This window comes from Dromaius novaehollandiae, chromosome 2, assembly GCF_036370855.1.
Source record: "Dromaius novaehollandiae isolate bDroNov1 chromosome 2, bDroNov1.hap1, whole genome shotgun sequence".
Taxonomy (NCBI): domain Eukaryota; kingdom Metazoa; phylum Chordata; class Aves; order Casuariiformes; family Dromaiidae; genus Dromaius; species Dromaius novaehollandiae.
Window position 1 is genome coordinate 40,064,424 of NC_088099.1, and position 16,953 is coordinate 40,081,376.

Here is a 16,953-nt window from a genome sequence, read left to right on the forward strand (position 1 = left end):
TTTTCCTCAATACATGAAAATATAATTAAAATATATCATTTTATATATGCCATCTTTACAAAGGCATACAAGCAAACAGTTTTGTTCTTTTCTCGCTGTAGTCTTGAATGAATGAAATTTCTTTCTTGTGTGATGTAGTCTCTACTTTTAAATGAATTATTGCTGACAACAGCTGGTTAATTGTTAACCCACGCTTTGCCACCCCCATTTGTTTTTCTTTCCAAATGTGGACAACAAACTTGTACCAAGACCAAAAATTTGATCCTGTAATTTGCTCCTGTGCATGTGTGTAACTTATTGGAGAAAAGCATCCTGTATAGAAGCAGCCTGATTTTTCTCATTTCTGTGATGAACTATTTGTTGAAATCAGTGAGCATTTTATCCTACATGAGAAATGCAGAATCAAATCTGCTATTAGATGAAAGGAGTGAGCTTTATTTTTCCATCTATCCTCTTTTTCATTTTTTTTTTTGGCAGGCTGATTGCATGCTCTACACCATTGCTCTCTCCTTAGGGTACATTACCAAGTCTGCCAGTGATTAGTGGCTCATCTATTTTTGAGTGATTTAGATGCATGAATTAATTAGGAAGAAAAGAGCCATTAGAAAGCATCAGTAAAAAGGCTGGTCATTCAGGCTATTTTAGAAGGAGTGAAAACGATCATCCAAATGAAGAAAATTATATTTGCAGTGAATCATGCTTTTCTCAAAAGAAGTCACAGCACTATATCTAACTTAGTTGGAAAAAAAACACCAAAACACAGGATATAAACTCTAGTTTATGACTTTTGCTGTTTAGCTAGCGGTTAAATGAACTGGTTTAATTTTAAACATTTGCTTTGGATCTTTTTTCATGCTTTCTGTTAAAAGCTCCCATTAAATATCAGTGCATTTGTGGTATTTTCATTCCAGAGCTCTTGAGAATGAGCTCCAGCTTTATATAGTATTCTCATTTTTAGAATTTATCTTAAGCCTTTTGTGAGGCCAGAACCAGATATAGGCCTGTGCTGAGTACTCTGTCTTGAAAAATCAGCTGCTTCCTTCTGTGAGCACAGATACTTCAAGAAAAAGAAATGTGTTTTACAGTGATAAATGTAAGGAGCAGAACATCAGTTAATAGACAAGTTTTAATCTTACAAGTTTGGAATCCTGAGTTATAATGTGGAATGTGTTTATCTGCCCCCATTTAATTTTTTTGTACTAGAATAATGGCATTGCCAGCATGAGAGGTGTTGAGGATATAAGGTAAGAGCCAGAAGTTTCTCTGGTAGACAGTAACTGGATAAGTTTTTTTTTTTTAAAAAATAATGTTTTACTTCGCACCAAATATAAATTGGAGTGAAAGGCAGAGAAATAGTTTAAGTCTTGTCTATTTGACTTAAATTGTAGGTGTCCAGCATTGCTAATTAGAGCTACATAAGGCTGATGGTGTCATACATATACTGCCAGATCTCTTCCATTCTTTCAGGAGACCTTATTTATCACTAAGTCCATAGTAAAGGTCGTAAGGGTTTTGTACAGGTGTCCTTACCAAGGTGAATATTAAGTCTATGTTAATAAATCAGATAAAGTAATATTAGCGAGTTATCTTCTGCCATAGTTTCCATTCTTGTGTGAAAGCTGTATGTGGGCTGCCTTAGAAGCCACATAAGAGCCTTTCTGAATTTTAATGAATTTGTTATCTAGTTCCCCTCATATCCCAATAATTTCTAGAATTTCACTCTTCTGATGTTAAGATTATTCTCAAGTAGAATTTCTGTATATCTAGTCAATCATCTTCAGATTTTTTTCCCTAATGCATATGATAACAGTAGTATGTTTTATCAGTGCTGGGATATCTGGGTTAAGTCTACAGTCCTCCCACAATGCTTTCCCCTTCTTATCCAAAAATTAAGGCCTCTAGTTGTTATCATATTTCTTTCATGGTTTTAACTGCAGCTGAGGCCTAATCCATTGCCCACTGGCATGACGAAGATATTTCGGTAGCTGTTGGTCTGAACTGCTACATGATCTATATATGCCAGGGAGATACCTGCCTCTGGTGCTCTAATTTTTATCCTACAAGAAATTTTACACTCAGAGGAAAAAAAAAAGTTCCCATCCTGATTCAAGTTAAAATAATGCAATTGACAAATTCCCTTGGGATAGAAATATAAATTTAATTTTCCTGGCACCTACTCAGGAAACTGGGACCTCCAAGCTGTAGCTCCAGGCCTGATGAGCTCCTGAGGGCTCCTTTCAGGCTGCAGTGCACAGTATATGCGGATACTGGGGGGAGCCTGGCAGGCTGGTTTCTGTTCAAATTGACATGTTCTGGCAGTGTTTCAGTTCTAGGGGATCCATGTTTTTCAGGAGAAAAAAGTTGTACTGGAAAATTTCCAGTCAGCTCAACATACCACCACATTAATTGCAAGGCGACTGGAAGAGATAGCTGGCACCTATCCCTTTTGTCCTACAGTCACATTAATTTGTCCTGGTGTGCTGCAGAGCTTTTGCAAATGCACATGTTCTAGGTCTGCAGTTATTCCGTATCCCGGTATTTTTGAAATAAGTGCTGCCCTGCCAGCTATGGGAGAATGATAACAATATTAAAACTGTCCTCGTGTCTTTTGTCTCTCTCTTGCGCTCTCTCGCTCTTTCTTTTTTTTTTTCCTTAGCTGTTGTATGGTTATAGAGAGAAGGTCTCTTAGGTTGTCCTTGCCAAGGTGGTAGCACTCTGTCAGGCTGTCAAACTTATCTACTGATAGCTTCAAAGTGTGTGTGCTGAAAGAAAGGGAAAAATGAAATGTATAGCCTCCAGTTGTCTTAAAAAGCCATTATTCATTATCTAACAAAGAGTTGGGGGGTGTTAGGGTTGAGATATCATTACTTGGGTGGCTGTGACACCATTAATGTGGTTTTTGTGTTATTTTAGAAAGTATGCTGCTTTTCCTATGTTACAGGTACTGCTTCCTTTCATTAAAGGAATCCATCAAAGTGCTTTCACCTTGAAGGGCAATATTCTGAGGTAATCAAGGGCCGCTTTGGGGTATAGAGCATTCAGGATCTATTTGGGGCAGTTCTTGACACTGATTTGCTGTTCAGTGCTCTGCAAAGCTCCTCTTCTCTCTCTCCTTTTGTCTTTCTTGATTTGCACAGATTTTTTTTTCTTTTGGTTTTATCTTGTTTTTTAAGTGGTCAGTACAGCAGAACCCCAGTCTTGCTTGTAGCGGGACTGCTTCTTGAGCTTAAGCACACACATGCAATTGAGGGGTTTTTTTGCCCTAGGACCTGACAGCAGCCTTTCTGCTCACACGAGGGCTCATGCTTAGTTGTTCCCTATTCCCATGAGCAGTTTCTTACTTCTTAGTAATAGGGAAAGCAAAAAGAATCCTACTCTCAGCAGTTTTGGGATTACAGGAAAAAATTGAGTTCCTTGATGTATGACTGTGTAGGGATATTAATCTTTTCCCTGATGCCTGTTGTCTATCATCTCTGTCTTACTGGCACTATCCTTTTGACCCTTCTACAAGAGTAGCTTGTTATTAACGTTGTCTTTGCAGCAGATTCTCAGAATGCAGATGATAACATCAACAATTTCTGTAAAAGTGCTTATTCTGTGCATTATTGTATGTGATATTGAAAATTGTTTCTGGCAACAAAGGATTTTGAGTCTTTTCCTGACGTGACTTTTACTTGTTTTACCACCATCTGCAAGTTGATAAATACTGATATTCAGAAGAGGGTCTGCTAAGCAGAATGTCGGCTGTTTGTTGTGCATCTCTGAGACAGATAGCTCAGCATGAAACCAGAGTGAAGTTTTGGTAGGATCCCTGGATTTGTTTTGCTGGGGAGATGATTATAGTATCATTAAAAGTGTTTTATGGGGTGGTCAGAAGTCTCAGAGCCAAAACAAAATCACCGTGTAAACTATTTTAATTTTTCTTTAGTGAATTTCTCTTTCTCCCAGTATGCTGTGAATTAGCACATCTTTGTGAAAGCAGGTTTAACGACTGCATGGGGAAACAAAAATATTAGAGTATAATGAAAAATTGGGGAAGAGTTCTTAAGATGACAAAAATAACAAAATGTAGTATGAGTATTCCATGAACTATATTTTATAGGAAAATAGAACAACATGTCCTTATGTGAGGTATTTTTTGATTCTTAAGTATTTTCATATGAAAAACTGCTTTTGATGTTTCTGCAGTCATACACGGTATTTTTTTCCTTGAAATTTGGAAAAAGTGGTGATCATCAAATTGACTATGAAATAGACAGTCCCATTTAAAATGAAGTGTTGTGCTATAGTATTTTAAGTAGAATTAGAATAGTAGCTGTTTTTTAATTTTGTCTTTCTAGAATAAAGAGAGGGTAACCATTTCAGGAAAAAAAATATTTACCAATCTCCTTGGCTGAGCTGTGCTGGTGGCTTTAAAATGCTTTTCTCCTGCTATAGCTGAAAGTGAATCAAGCCTATTAATGCTGAATTTGGTCTCTGTTGAAACTCTGTGAAATACAGCAATATATTCCAAGATGGATTATCCACAGAGATCAGAGATACTGTAGACCATCTCCCACTTTAATTGTGATGTGTTCATTTCCATCTTCTTGTCAGATAAAGAGGAATAGCCTGTAAGGACTAGGGCCATTTTTGTACATTTGTCTGTACTTTGGTGATTTTAAATCTAATTCTGCAGTATTCACAATAACAGATCTAGTGAAGAACACAATGAAGTGTAAGCAGGCAGTCATCTTTAGTCTTTGATAGATGCTGTCTCAAAGAGAGTCTCTTATAGGAGAAGCTGTTAATAGATTTTTTTTTTTTGCTTTCTTTGATTGATGTAATATAAATATGTTTGTGTTTTATAGCTAGGACTAGTCTCATTGTATACTACTAGGGTTGGAAAATGTCCTACATTATAAGAATCCATTTTTGGTTGCTTATAAGAGTTGTCATATCTTATCTGCTCATTTTGAAAGGTGTCTGACTCAGCCTATTTAATTTCTTAATGAAAAATGCAGCCAACGTGGTTCAACGGCTGTTAAGAGTAAGGTTAGAGGTAAATACTTTTTGCTACATTAAAAAAAATTCTGGCAGTAGTTTCTCTGAAAAGCTCTTATACCATTATACTTCTGAAGTGGGATTTGAAATCCCTTTGGGGAAGAGCCTTTGGTTTTTTGCCATATTCATAAGTATCCACCCATATCTGGCCCAAGTTAGAGGCCAAAATATGCAGTTTGTACATGCTTTGCAAAGAGTTTTTAGAGCTTTGCAGGTTAATATTTGAAGATTCACTAAGCTGTAAGCATGCTTCAGCCTGAGCCGAAAGAGGTTTTCATTACAGCTGTAGCTCTTGGCTGTCACGGCCGGGATCTTCCTGCAGGACGTAATGAGCCTGGACAGAGCTCTGAGATAAAGCAGTTACGATTTTTGCTGTGTCCAAGCCAGTTCTCAGTGAGCAGTTTTGGGGATCTCTGTGTCACTCTGTGCACGCACACGCTTCCAGCCTTTGCAGAAGGTAAAGCAGGATTCCAACAGCAAGAACATTTTTCCTCAGTTTTGAGCCAGTCCCAGAGCAAATGCTCACCATGTGTTAAAGAAGGCAGAGTTGTAGTGAAGGAACAGGATGTAATAAAAAATCTTGTCTTATTCAAAGGAGATAAATTAAGGAATAACAGTCAGCGTTTCCCAGTTTTTCGGCTCGATCTTTTGCCGTGTTCTCGTATGTCTTTTTTGAACGGGCAATGCGTTCCATTAAATGGAGGGAGTGATTGTAACATCCAAGCAGAAATACGCTCGTCCAGGAAGAGAGTTAGTTTTCTGAAATGAAGATCTTGCTATTTTGTGGCTTTTTTCCTGCTCTGTCACCTACTGGAGCACCTTCCCTGTACTTACGCATCTGTGTTTCCAAACCCCCTTCCAGCCTCCGCTCCTGTATGTGACGCCCCTTTCACAGAAGGATTCCCCTGCGCACCTGGGATTTGCGTGCAGGGAAGTTCCGGGATTCTTCTGGGGACAGAATCCTCTCCAGAGCCCGAGCTGCCCTGGGAATTCTCTGAGTCTGCCTTTTCCCATACCACTCAAGGGCATGCCCTGGCACCAGCATCAAAAGAGATGGAGGCAGAAGTGATCAGCATTATCTGATTGTGTTGAGTCAGTTTTTCCAAATTATGCTGTGAAAACAAAATGTTCTTGCCCTCTATAGCTCCGAAAGGAGGCAATTTCTTTGTTATTTAATGTGATTTTGGAGGAGATAGTCTGTATAAAGCTTGCTTCGTTTTGTGGTGCCCGAGGAAGATTTGCTTTGCCTTTGCTCAGTTGTCGTTTGGCAGTGGGAAAAGGTGTATGCATAGATGCCTTTATTCAGGATGTCTCTTAATTGCAGTATTGCTTCCTTACTCATTGAAGTCAACAGTGTGGTGGTCTCTCTGGCTCTGGGCTTTGTGTGGGTAGTTTTGGGTCTGGCCCCTTTTTAAAAAAGGCAGATGTAGAGATACTGAAGAAGAGTTCTGTCATGGGGAAGTGTGTGTTTTGAGTTGCTAAGTCGTGATATTTCAACGTAACAGACAGTTTGGTAATGGGTAAAATAAATAAACCTTTGCACAGGTGTCCTGTCCCATAGAGGAGTGATGGGAAAATGGGAGGTTCTTCCTGAAAGAAGAACCTTTATTTTCAGTGAAGCAGGTTTATGATGATAGTGTCTATTGCAGAGCATACTGTTTTTTCCTTGCTGGAGTGAGGCTGCAAAAAGCTTTTATAAGGTTAAGAAGATTTCAAAGCTGTTTCTAGTGGTGTGTGTTTCGAGTAGGAAGAGGGGAAGCAGCACATTCTGGATGTTGCTTCCTGTTTTATTTATTTAAAAGGCCAAACTAAGGAATTCTAGGGACATGGAAATATCCCTGATTGTTACAGATACATGTTGCTTTGGCCAGAGTTTTGATTCCTCCATGTCAATTCCAGATAACCCAGAAATCACGTCTCCCGTAACGAAGCTGGCACCCTATGGCTATTTTCAACACTGTAATATGTACTTCTGTTTGCTTTTGCTGCAGCAGTAATTCAGAGGGTCATATTCCTACTTATGCAAAGCGTAACCTGCACAAGTTAAGGCGCGCTAAGCAATGAGTTGCAGTTGTTTCATTCCAATAAGTACATAAATATTTATACTGTACCAGGGTTCCTTTCATGCTGAAAATAAAGGTAGTGTGTGTCTGCTGTTAAAATATATTACCCTGGAGATGAAATGGCTTATGTCAATAGTAGAAACATAGACGAGAGTACCGGAATTGATTGCAACATTGGTCAAAAGATCTGCCAAGTCCAGAGGGCCTTTACTGTCTACTTGAAAGTCTTGCTGGTAAGTTAACATGGAGGTTGATATCGAGAGATGATTAATTAAGAGCCATAATAAACACGAAATATAATGGTTAATAGAGATAGAGCGCTGCAGGGGCACTAGCTAACTTTCCTAGCACACGTGTAACATAGAGGAAAACGGTGGTTTTGAAGAGACGACTGAGACAGGGAGAGTCTGGACAAGTGAATTGCTCAAGGCTGCATACTGAGTGAGACGACGATTACTCTCCAGGGCATCTCTAGTGCTTTTCACCCTGCTGCCTTTCCTCTGAGCTGGGCTTCCTCTGCAAGAGCCCAAATCCTAATGTATTCTGAGAGTCCTTTCCCACCCTCTGCACTGGAGCGGATGGATGTCAAATAGGCAGCCTCCAAGGGCTAGAAGCTGAGGTGCCAGAGTTTAAATTATGATTCTGCTGTTGATATGCAGCATGCCCTGCCCCTGCAGCCTCTCTGCCCCAAATTCATCTGGACAGCTATGACATGAGGGAGTCGGTAATGCTGAGCTGCTGTGCCCCTGCATGGTTGGCGCTGGTTACTTACACGCAGGTTGCATAATGCTCTGAATAAGAAAGTGTTGAGAGATCGCATTGGTAAATTAATGGGCAGTACAGTGAAAATGTCTCTTCAGTCACTTTGTTGTCTTTTAGGGACTCATCTCAGCTAGGGTGCTGCCTTGCACCTAAGTACTTACTGCTGTCATTTGTCCTCCTGTGCCAGTGGCTTCAGATGGAGCAGGCTGAGAGCAGCCCTGTTTTCTTCCCGCATGAATTAATTATTTCAGAGGCCATTCAAGATTCTAATGAATGAAGTATGCCTTTATGTCGTTTTAGAATAATATCTGTGGCCTTGAAATGAGAACTTGGACAAATTGGGGAAATACATAGGACTTTTCTTTGTGCTTCGCTTTGTTCGAGTTAATTGTTGTTGCTTGTAGTACGATTTAAGGGTCAAAGCGAACACACAAAATTGTCATGCATAACTGGGATTTTAATGAGATAATAATTCTTCCCATACAACGAAAGTATTTAAAACAGAAAATAGCCAAATACAGAAGTTCTCTATCCCTTCCTTTTTTTGGAAAAAATTATTATAGGCAGTGAATATCCAGATTCAGCCTGATTGTCCTTGGATTTTGCACAATATTTGTCCTTCCTGATAAGACTGGTTGATTTTTCTCTCCCTTGAAATTGATAAAACGGGCAAGGACAAAAATAAGAAACTTATGAAAATCTTACCATTGGAGCTCTTTATGTGGTCAGTTTGCTTATAGTTATGCAAAAGATTTTTTGGAAATGTCTCTGCTTGGCGAGATGTTAAAGTGGGAATGCTGTCTTCCAGAATAGCCTATTGTTAATGTCCTTTCAGTATGATAGAGCTTTCACCCTCCCACTGCTGACTTTTGAGTCGCTGCCAGCTGCTCATGTATGTAATGTATATGGGTGTGCTAAAAATCCATTTCCATATATGTGAAGATAGATGGTTTGTACAGATACAGTGCCACACATCACATATATGCCCTATATCTGCTGCAGTTCAGAATGCCAGTGAGCTCAGGGAAATGAGGATCAGGGCTCCCTTAGAGGATGCCAGAGAAAGAAAGAGAAAGAGAGAGAGAGAAATGGAGAGGTTTACTCATTTGTATAAACCTCCTTGTTGTTGAATTGCTTTAATACTGCACCTGCTTCTAGTTCTTGCTCTCGTTCTCTTTTGTTGCTTCTTTTATTGCAGCTTTTCAAATATGTAGGCAACAAAAAAACCCGCGTCCGGTGAAATGGAAGATTACAATTATGCATCAGTATTCCTGTAACGTGGCTTCTCAGTAATGTCCCCTGGGAATGTTACAATGAATATCTGACATTAATTGGCTCAGTACCTGTATGTCTGACCTTGCAGAAATTTAATAGATCCATTCTACATGTTGTATACTGATATAGAAAACTTATTCAGGGCAGGGGATGCATCTTTGGACATGCTTGCACAAACTGACAAGCAGAAGCAGTGGTCACACTCACTGGATCTTGGAATAAGAAACAGGATGATAAAAAAGGGGATCAGAAAGTGATCAGGGGGATCAGAAAGTTCCCTGTCTTGTTTTGCCAAGATCTGTTTCTCAGCAATTTTTAGGCTACTTGAAGTCTTTGTCATTGCTGGATACTGTACGCTTGATACAGAAATGCTAGTTTTTCTCCAAGTAGTACGTGTACTGCCTTAATACATGTATTATCGTTCACATAGTGAATGATATAATTCCAAACCAGGTCAGAATTAGAGGAACAGCCACTGCCGTATGTACTTGCATTTAAATAGCTCGCCTCTTTTGTGCTGCTCACGCTCCTACGACAGAATCCGCTAGGAGGATCTTGCAGTGGCCTAGGAGCAGCTCTCACCAGCCAGCGCATTTCCATGCGCCCTGCTCTGTCAGCAGCAAGCCCTCGTCTCCCGCACTGCACAGTCAGCTGGCTTTAGCCGCTCGGTGCCTGTGGATGCAGGCTACGTGTGCAGAAATGGATGGTTTTTCGGTTCCCGTCTGTTCAAGGGAGCCGAGACAGGGCAAGTCGGTGCACTGACCCGTCTCCCTTTAGCTGAGGTTCACGCAAGGGGTGTTCACGGGGCTTAACTTTATGTGTTGTTGTTTGTCTCGCAAGTTAAAAAGTTGTTGGAAGGGAGGGAGATTTGTGCATAAAATATTTTAAAGGATGCTTAGCGGCATATACTGCATCTCCACCTCGCTGTTTTTATTGCCTTTGTTTAAGTGCAGGAGGGAAGCTGTGCGGAGTGTATATTCTGTTTGCGCAGCATGCAAGCTAGTCCTAGGGTCCCCGGGAGGCTGGAGGGGCTCTGGCTGTTGCAAGCAGCCCTTCGTTTTATCTGCCCGGTTGAAATTCAAGGGAACCTCACCTCCGGGACGCCCCCCTGCATCGCGGCTCCTGCGAATTAAAACCCACCGCGCTGCTGCCGCTGCCCCCCGCGGGGGCGGGGGCGGTCGCACCGGCCGCCGCACGCGGGGGCAGCGCGGAGCCCCGGCGCGGAGCGGGGAGCGGGGAGCGGGGAGCGGGGGCGGGGGGGAAGCGTCGGCGGGGCCCCCCGCCGGCCGGGCACTAACGGCGCTGCCCCTCCCGGTGCCCGCAGGCGGACGATGGAGGCGGCGGCGAGGCGGCGCGGGAGGCGGCCGGCGCGGCGCTGGTGCTGAGGAAGGTGTGGTCACGCAGCCCGGCCCCCGAGCGGCGCGGGAGGTAAGCGGCTGCCGCGGCGGCGGGCGGGTGCGCGGGGCCGCGCCGGGCTCCGCTCCGCGCCGCGGCGGCACCGGGCGGCGGCGGCACCGGGCGGCGGGGCCATGGCCCCCGCGGGGCGCGCGTAGCCCGCTTTGTCCGCGGCCATGGGCAGCTCCCGCGCCCGGGTGGCGGCGGCGCCGCTGGCCGAGCGGGGCGGGGAGCGGCCGCTGCCCACCTTCGACGTGCCTTACTTCAAGTACATCGACGAGGAGGACGAGGAGGACGAATGGAGCAGCCGCTCGCAGTCCTCCACGGAGGATGACTCTGTGGACTCTCTGCTTTCCGACAGATACGTGGTGGTGTCGGGGACGCCGGAGAAGATCCTGGAGCACCTCCTCGGCGACCTGCACCTGGAGGCCGCCCAGGACAAAGAGACGGGTAAGGCGCGAGGCCGCCGCGGCACCGGGCCCCCCGGAGAGCCGGCGGCTCGGTTCGGCACCTGCCCTTGAACACGACGGGACGTGGCAGGGAGAGCGGGACCGCGGGGTGAGCGGGCGGTGGCAAAGCGGGGCGCGCAGCCGCGGGCAGAGGTACCAGCAGTTAATGAATCTGTGCAGGAATTACACACTCAGCAGCAACTTCTGCCTTCTCTAGTACGTGGCTTACACTAGACAGCCCGGGCTGCAGCGTGTGTTGTGCAGCGCTCGTGTCTCCTCAGCTAGAGACTGCAATTCCTTGTAGCCTGCAGCTATTGCTGTATTGATCCAGACACGCGATGTTCACTTCAGTTGTGTGGCTAAGTCCATATTTTGCTACCACCCAAGTACTTTGGCACATCTTCTGTTTCATAAGTGTGGCTTATGAATTCCTCGTAACACAAGATGTGCTCTGTAGCCTGATGCTGTACTTGTATGTCTTCAGCCAAAGATAGTAATTTGTTCCAGCCCAGAGCAATTATTATATTGATCGGGCTACTTGACATGCAGTTTAATTTTCAGCTGGATCTCTTGGCCCTATACGCAGCTTGCTGTCACCAGAGGTCCTGTGGTAGTTTATTGGGAGCGCCTGCAACCTGCAATTTATTCATAGTTTTAATGAAAATAGCCAGGCTGGTGAGACTGCCAGAGTTTCCGGATTCTGAAGAGAATGCTGAGGATGCAGCCGGATCCGAACGGAGCTGGGCATCTGATCGCTCCCAACAGGGTTAAAACGCATACTCTTGATGCCCGCATATAGCTCTCTCTACAAATGAGATTACTGAGAATAAACACACTTTAATCCTTTTAAGTGACTGAAAATATAAATAACATCTGTGATTCCCAGGGGTACATCAGTATTGGGCTCTCAGAACAAGTCATTAGTTTAGTGTGGGACAATAGGCACATTCCTAGTGATGATGCGTAAATGCCTTGAAGAAATATAAAGAGTGTCCAGTGGTGATAGCATTATATTTCTAGTGCTGCTTTTGTCTGCCTAGGCATTAACATGTAAGTGCAGAGAGAGGCTCTGATTGCTTTGCTTCCACAGATGCAGTCAGACTACTTCTGTGTATGATTTATATGATTTATTACACTGCTCTTGGGCAGTGTAACGGGGTGGTTCATTGAAGGATACTTGGGCCCTTTATGGTCAAATTTTAGATAGATTCAGAAAACGTTTGCCCAGAAATGTTTATCACCTGCAGATTGAGGGACATTAACTTCCTGCTCTTACAGTTCTTTAGCTTTGTTCATAAGCTCAAAATCTTGCTGGGAAACAATGAGATTTTCACTAGTGTTACGCATTATATTTTAGTGTTTTTAAATACAAGACACTCCTTACACAAAACATTGGATACTGAGTATATCTGATACTGATATTTACTACCTTTTCTTTCTTTTTTTTCCCTCTCTTTACTCTCTCTCTCTCTCTCATCACTGTGCCCAAGCAAGGCAGTTCGTTAGCCTCTTCTTATTGTTTTAGAGAGGAGCTGACAAACTGCCCTCAGAACAAATACTAAAGCCACTGCTTGACCGTTAGTTAGCAGATGGTAATGTATTTAAATGTTGGCTTCTCCTCCCCTCTTCTGCTTTATCACACCTCCTTTCGGAGAGAAACAGCTAGCTCTTCTCCGTAGCCAGGGTAAACTGGATCCTATGGATGGAATCAAGTGGTGGTTTCCCTTTCCTGCCATCACAATGAAATGTCCTAAACCTTGCCCAGTGGCACTCAAGTTACCTGAGTGTAGTTCATCATATACTGTTTTTGTCTAGCTTTATTAATCTGGTAATACAGTACTTCTTCAAAATAAGAGATTTTTTTCAGTTATGTTTTCAAATGTTTGTGTGGTAGATGCCCCTGTGATAATTGTGATCGCTCTGTTTTGGAGGCCCCTACAGGAATTGACATGAGGAAATACGGCAAATATGGCTGCATAGTGACCATATGTACACGTCAGTGTGTGCACCTGATGGCATCCTTGTGCTATTTGTCTAGGCTTTGCTGTTCCTTGTAGGACATTTTTGTAGTTCCAGTCTGGCCCATCTCAGAGGACTGTGGAGTGGCAGAGTCTTGCAGGGTTGTATCTTAGCAGACATAGTTTTGTGGAACATAAAAGAACAATGTTCTTCTACCTAGCCGCTGCTCCTGCTGTCAGATTGCCAGTTACGTGATGACTTCCTTGGCCTCATGTTCTCCCTGCAGCCTCCCACCCCTGTTTGCTTATTTCTGTCTGTGGATAATATGTGAAAGAGCCATTTTTACGTACGCTAATGCACAGGGGGCTGTTGTTCTACTTGACCCTTTGCATTGGTTTCCAGGAAGGGATGCTCCACATGCTCTCATTCCCATTCTTTGTATAACAAATCATGACTGCAACCCTCCGTGGTCATTAAAAAAAATATCCACTAACTCCTGGGGCTAGCATGGCCGTGGAGCACCCGTTTTTATAAACAATGACATGGCTGGATGATGTGCCTTGTATTGCTTCCAGCCATCCTTCATTTTCTAGCCTAGGCCAGCAGGTACTGTGTATAGTGGGGAGAGTAAAGGGAAGCTTTGGAGATGGTCTGGAATAAATTTAGCCTTGGTCCAGCCCAGGCCTGATGGTTCCCTTCAGCTGCCTCTAAACTTGTAGCAAGATACCTTAAGCACTCTGCTACGACATCCCCTGCTATGATGAACAGGTGAGGACGCCTTCTGTCACCCTGCCTGAAGAAGAGTCCTGTTACCTGTGACATGGTAGAACATTATTATAGCAACTAAGGACAATAAAGAGGACATTGCAACACGCACAACTAGACTAGTCTGTTGCTCAGATGACTTCTGTAGGTATGTCTTTAAAGGATATCTTGAAAGTAAGGGGTTTACACAAGTCCATAAACTTAGCTAGTTAATAACTGCTTAATGACTATTTTTTTCCTGATGATTATGGCAGGGGTATATATAAGTCTTTGTGGCATCAGCTTAAATTGGGACTTGCCACTAACCCACAGCCTCCCATCTCAAAGAGAGAAAATTTCCATCTCGTTGAGTTGCTATAACCTGTAATGTACAACCTTCTGGGAAGACTGTGCTTTTCTTGTTTTCTAGCATGAGTAGGAAAGCATATGAACTACTGGAAGTTTTTTAATTTCTATAACTAAGAATGTTTCCAAATGATCTCTAAGCTTGTTGTAATCAGCTGTGAATGTCTGCTGAGTGCATACCTTAAAGGGCAGTTTGAAGTTTTAAGAATTCGGTAGAGTGAGACCCTTCAAATATGTCAATATCCAGGCAGAAAATGTTAGGCTTACCTCCTGAGAGAATCCTTGTCAAGGATGAGGATTTGAACGAGTAATCTCTGAAAGACATAATCTTATGGTCTCAGGATCTCTAATCTGTTTGCATTGACTACGACTTTTTTTTTTCTGAAATTGTTATCCCCTTCTGCAAAAGCCTGTCTTTCTTGGGCATTAGCAACATTTCCTTCCTGGATATTATCCTGAACTAGTCTTCGGAGGATCTTCTGACTGGTCTGTATTCAAACATGCCATCTTGCCTCATGGTGATCTTGTTCAACGTTTGACAACCTCTGTGACACAATGATCATCAAATCCACTGCTACTTCCCTAGGCTGCCTGGCTCCCTCAGTCCATTCCCATGGGCTGGACCACCTCTCTCATACGGCTTAACCCGAACGTTGCTGAAACAGAATGCTTTATCTCCCCTCATCACAGCTGATGGCACTACCTGTCTTTCAGCTTCCTACCATGGGATTCATTTTAGGGAATGAACAGGGGGAAGGAGAGACTGATTTGTGAAGGTCTTTGAGGGCAGGAAGCAGTGGGGAATGGAGACCTAGAGGAAGGAACTAAATGAGGGGTGTCATGACTGGAGTAACAGCTAGTGGTGATGGTCTTAACTGATGAATTTTTTAAAAGAGGGGGCAAAGGGAACTGTGGCAAGGGAGAGGCATGATAACTTTTTGTCAGATAGGGTATCACAGAATTTAGGATGGCAGGTGATAAAGGCCTGGAGGAGGGTTAACTGAACATAAAAAGAGCGTGAATCTTCATAACCTAGTGAAAATAGATGTAGAAACATTTAGGTATGACCTGGATGTATTAGGAAGAGGAGGAGCGGAAAGGTGTAATTACCTTTCTGCCATGCTATGTTGCTTTATCTGGGACTGTAGATGGTCCTTGGGTCACTGGGAACTCTCCCCTGTCACACAGAAGCAGTCATACCTTTGGGATCACGACCTAGCATCCAGAAGAACCCTCGAACCTTGTCTGTTTGTCCCAGAAGTGCTATGTAAGTAAGGGTTACTTTTCAATCCGTTCTGTTTCCACACTTGTACCGATGATACTGCTTTGGTGTTGGGTAATGGCATGACCTGAGGAACTGTATGTGACCTTTTAGGAGAATGGTACCCTCTTGCATGAGCTGATAGTGGTTAGATAGCTGCTAAGTGGTGCTCCCAAGAAGGGCTACAGTTCTGCCTCTTCAGGTGTTGTCTTTTGTCTAGTAATCCAAGAAAAAATGCCTTTTTGATTTTTGTTTTGCTTTGTTTCTTAGCAGTAAAGAATGCTGTTAGGATTCTTGCTCACTGTGCCTTAATCCTGATGAGTGGAAGGTATTAAAAAACATGTACTCCTGTGACTGCCACAAAATCAAGATGAGTGTATCTTGTGCATGGGGACGGATGTCAAGGAGAGTAAATACTTGCTTAACATTTTGTGATCGTATCTTCTAGCATTTAGGGTGGAGAGAATAAATGCCTGCTACCATTACCTCTTGTCAGTCCTTTACAATGAAATACTGTCTTATCATCATTCTGAGGGACTTTGTAAACTTTGCTGCAAAGTCTTAGCAAAACTTGGTGAACTGAGTAGGAAAAATGCATATTATTACAATGCCTATAGAGAGAAATAAGAGTTTAGCAGAGCTAACATGCGTGGAGAAATATCAGTGTTAATGATAGTTGTTATGGAAATTAGGCCTGTCGGCCACCATAACAGGGCTTGAGCCTAGGTTCCCGCAGAAAAGTTCAGAGTCAAATCAAAATAAATCAGATAATTTTAATCACGCGCATGCCGTAATTACAGCTCGAGCTGGGTGCCTCCGAAGAGGGACCCTAACATAAAGAAATTCTGGGTAATTATAGTCTTTTTGACTTACATTTCCCACCCCTCACGCGATAGTTAGACCAATAATTTTTTGGTCTGGCATCTCCTGCTTCTCATTGGGTCTCACTGTCATTCTGAGGCAAGCTGTTTTTCTCCTTATTCTTGTTTTTTGCAGTCTCTGATGATGGTTGTACCTCTGTTTTTGTTGGGTCTGGCGGTTGTCTCCCAAGGTCTTATTTTCCCCCATTGTTTTGGCGTCTTCCCTCTCGGAGTCGGTGACACAGGTGCGCAGACTGCGTGTGGCTCCCTTATTTTCCCAGTTTGAACGAGCTCTGAGGCACTATTTTTTATTAAACTAAGTAAAGATTCGTTACTTTTCCCACGCTCGGCCTAAGGCTTCAGCAAATCTAGCCACTCATGCTAAGCAAGTTTTATGTAAGTTGTGGTAAGCAGCCATTTCTAGACAGTTTCAATTCACTATTCTTTTAACAATAGTGAAACTATTATTTTGCTTTATGATGAAAATAATCGTTTATCTCAGCTTTCAATATTAAGAACTTGGGGAGATTCCCATGCAAGACCATTTCTTCATACAGAATGAGTCTAAGGAGCTGTCTTGAACTGAAGTATCAGTAGAAGTAGGTTTAGAATAAATCAATAAAATGAATAGTAACAAATCACCAGGATCAGATGTTACTCCCCAAAGACTGCTAAAGGAACTCAGATATGAAATTGCTGAACTCCTAACAGTGGTGTGTAATCTATCATATAAATCAGCTTCAGTAGCAGTGGAAAATGTGGTGCCCATTAAGAGA

General features: G+C 42.9%; 1 protein-coding gene across 2 annotated transcripts in view; it reads left to right on the top strand.

The window, feature by feature from the left end:
* The window catches only part of RAPGEF5 (Rap guanine nucleotide exchange factor 5), a 171,009-nt gene that overhangs the window by 89,822 nt on the left and 64,234 nt on the right, over positions 1 to 16,953 (top strand). For both annotated transcript variants that reach the window (XM_064506324.1, XM_064506325.1), the window contains exons 10-11: positions 10,468 to 10,571; positions 10,900 to 10,988. In XM_064506324.1, coding sequence (XP_064362394.1) covers positions 10,468 to 10,571; positions 10,900 to 10,988 — 193 coding nt within the window. The remainder of the gene's footprint in view (positions 1 to 10,467; positions 10,572 to 10,899; positions 10,989 to 16,953) is intronic.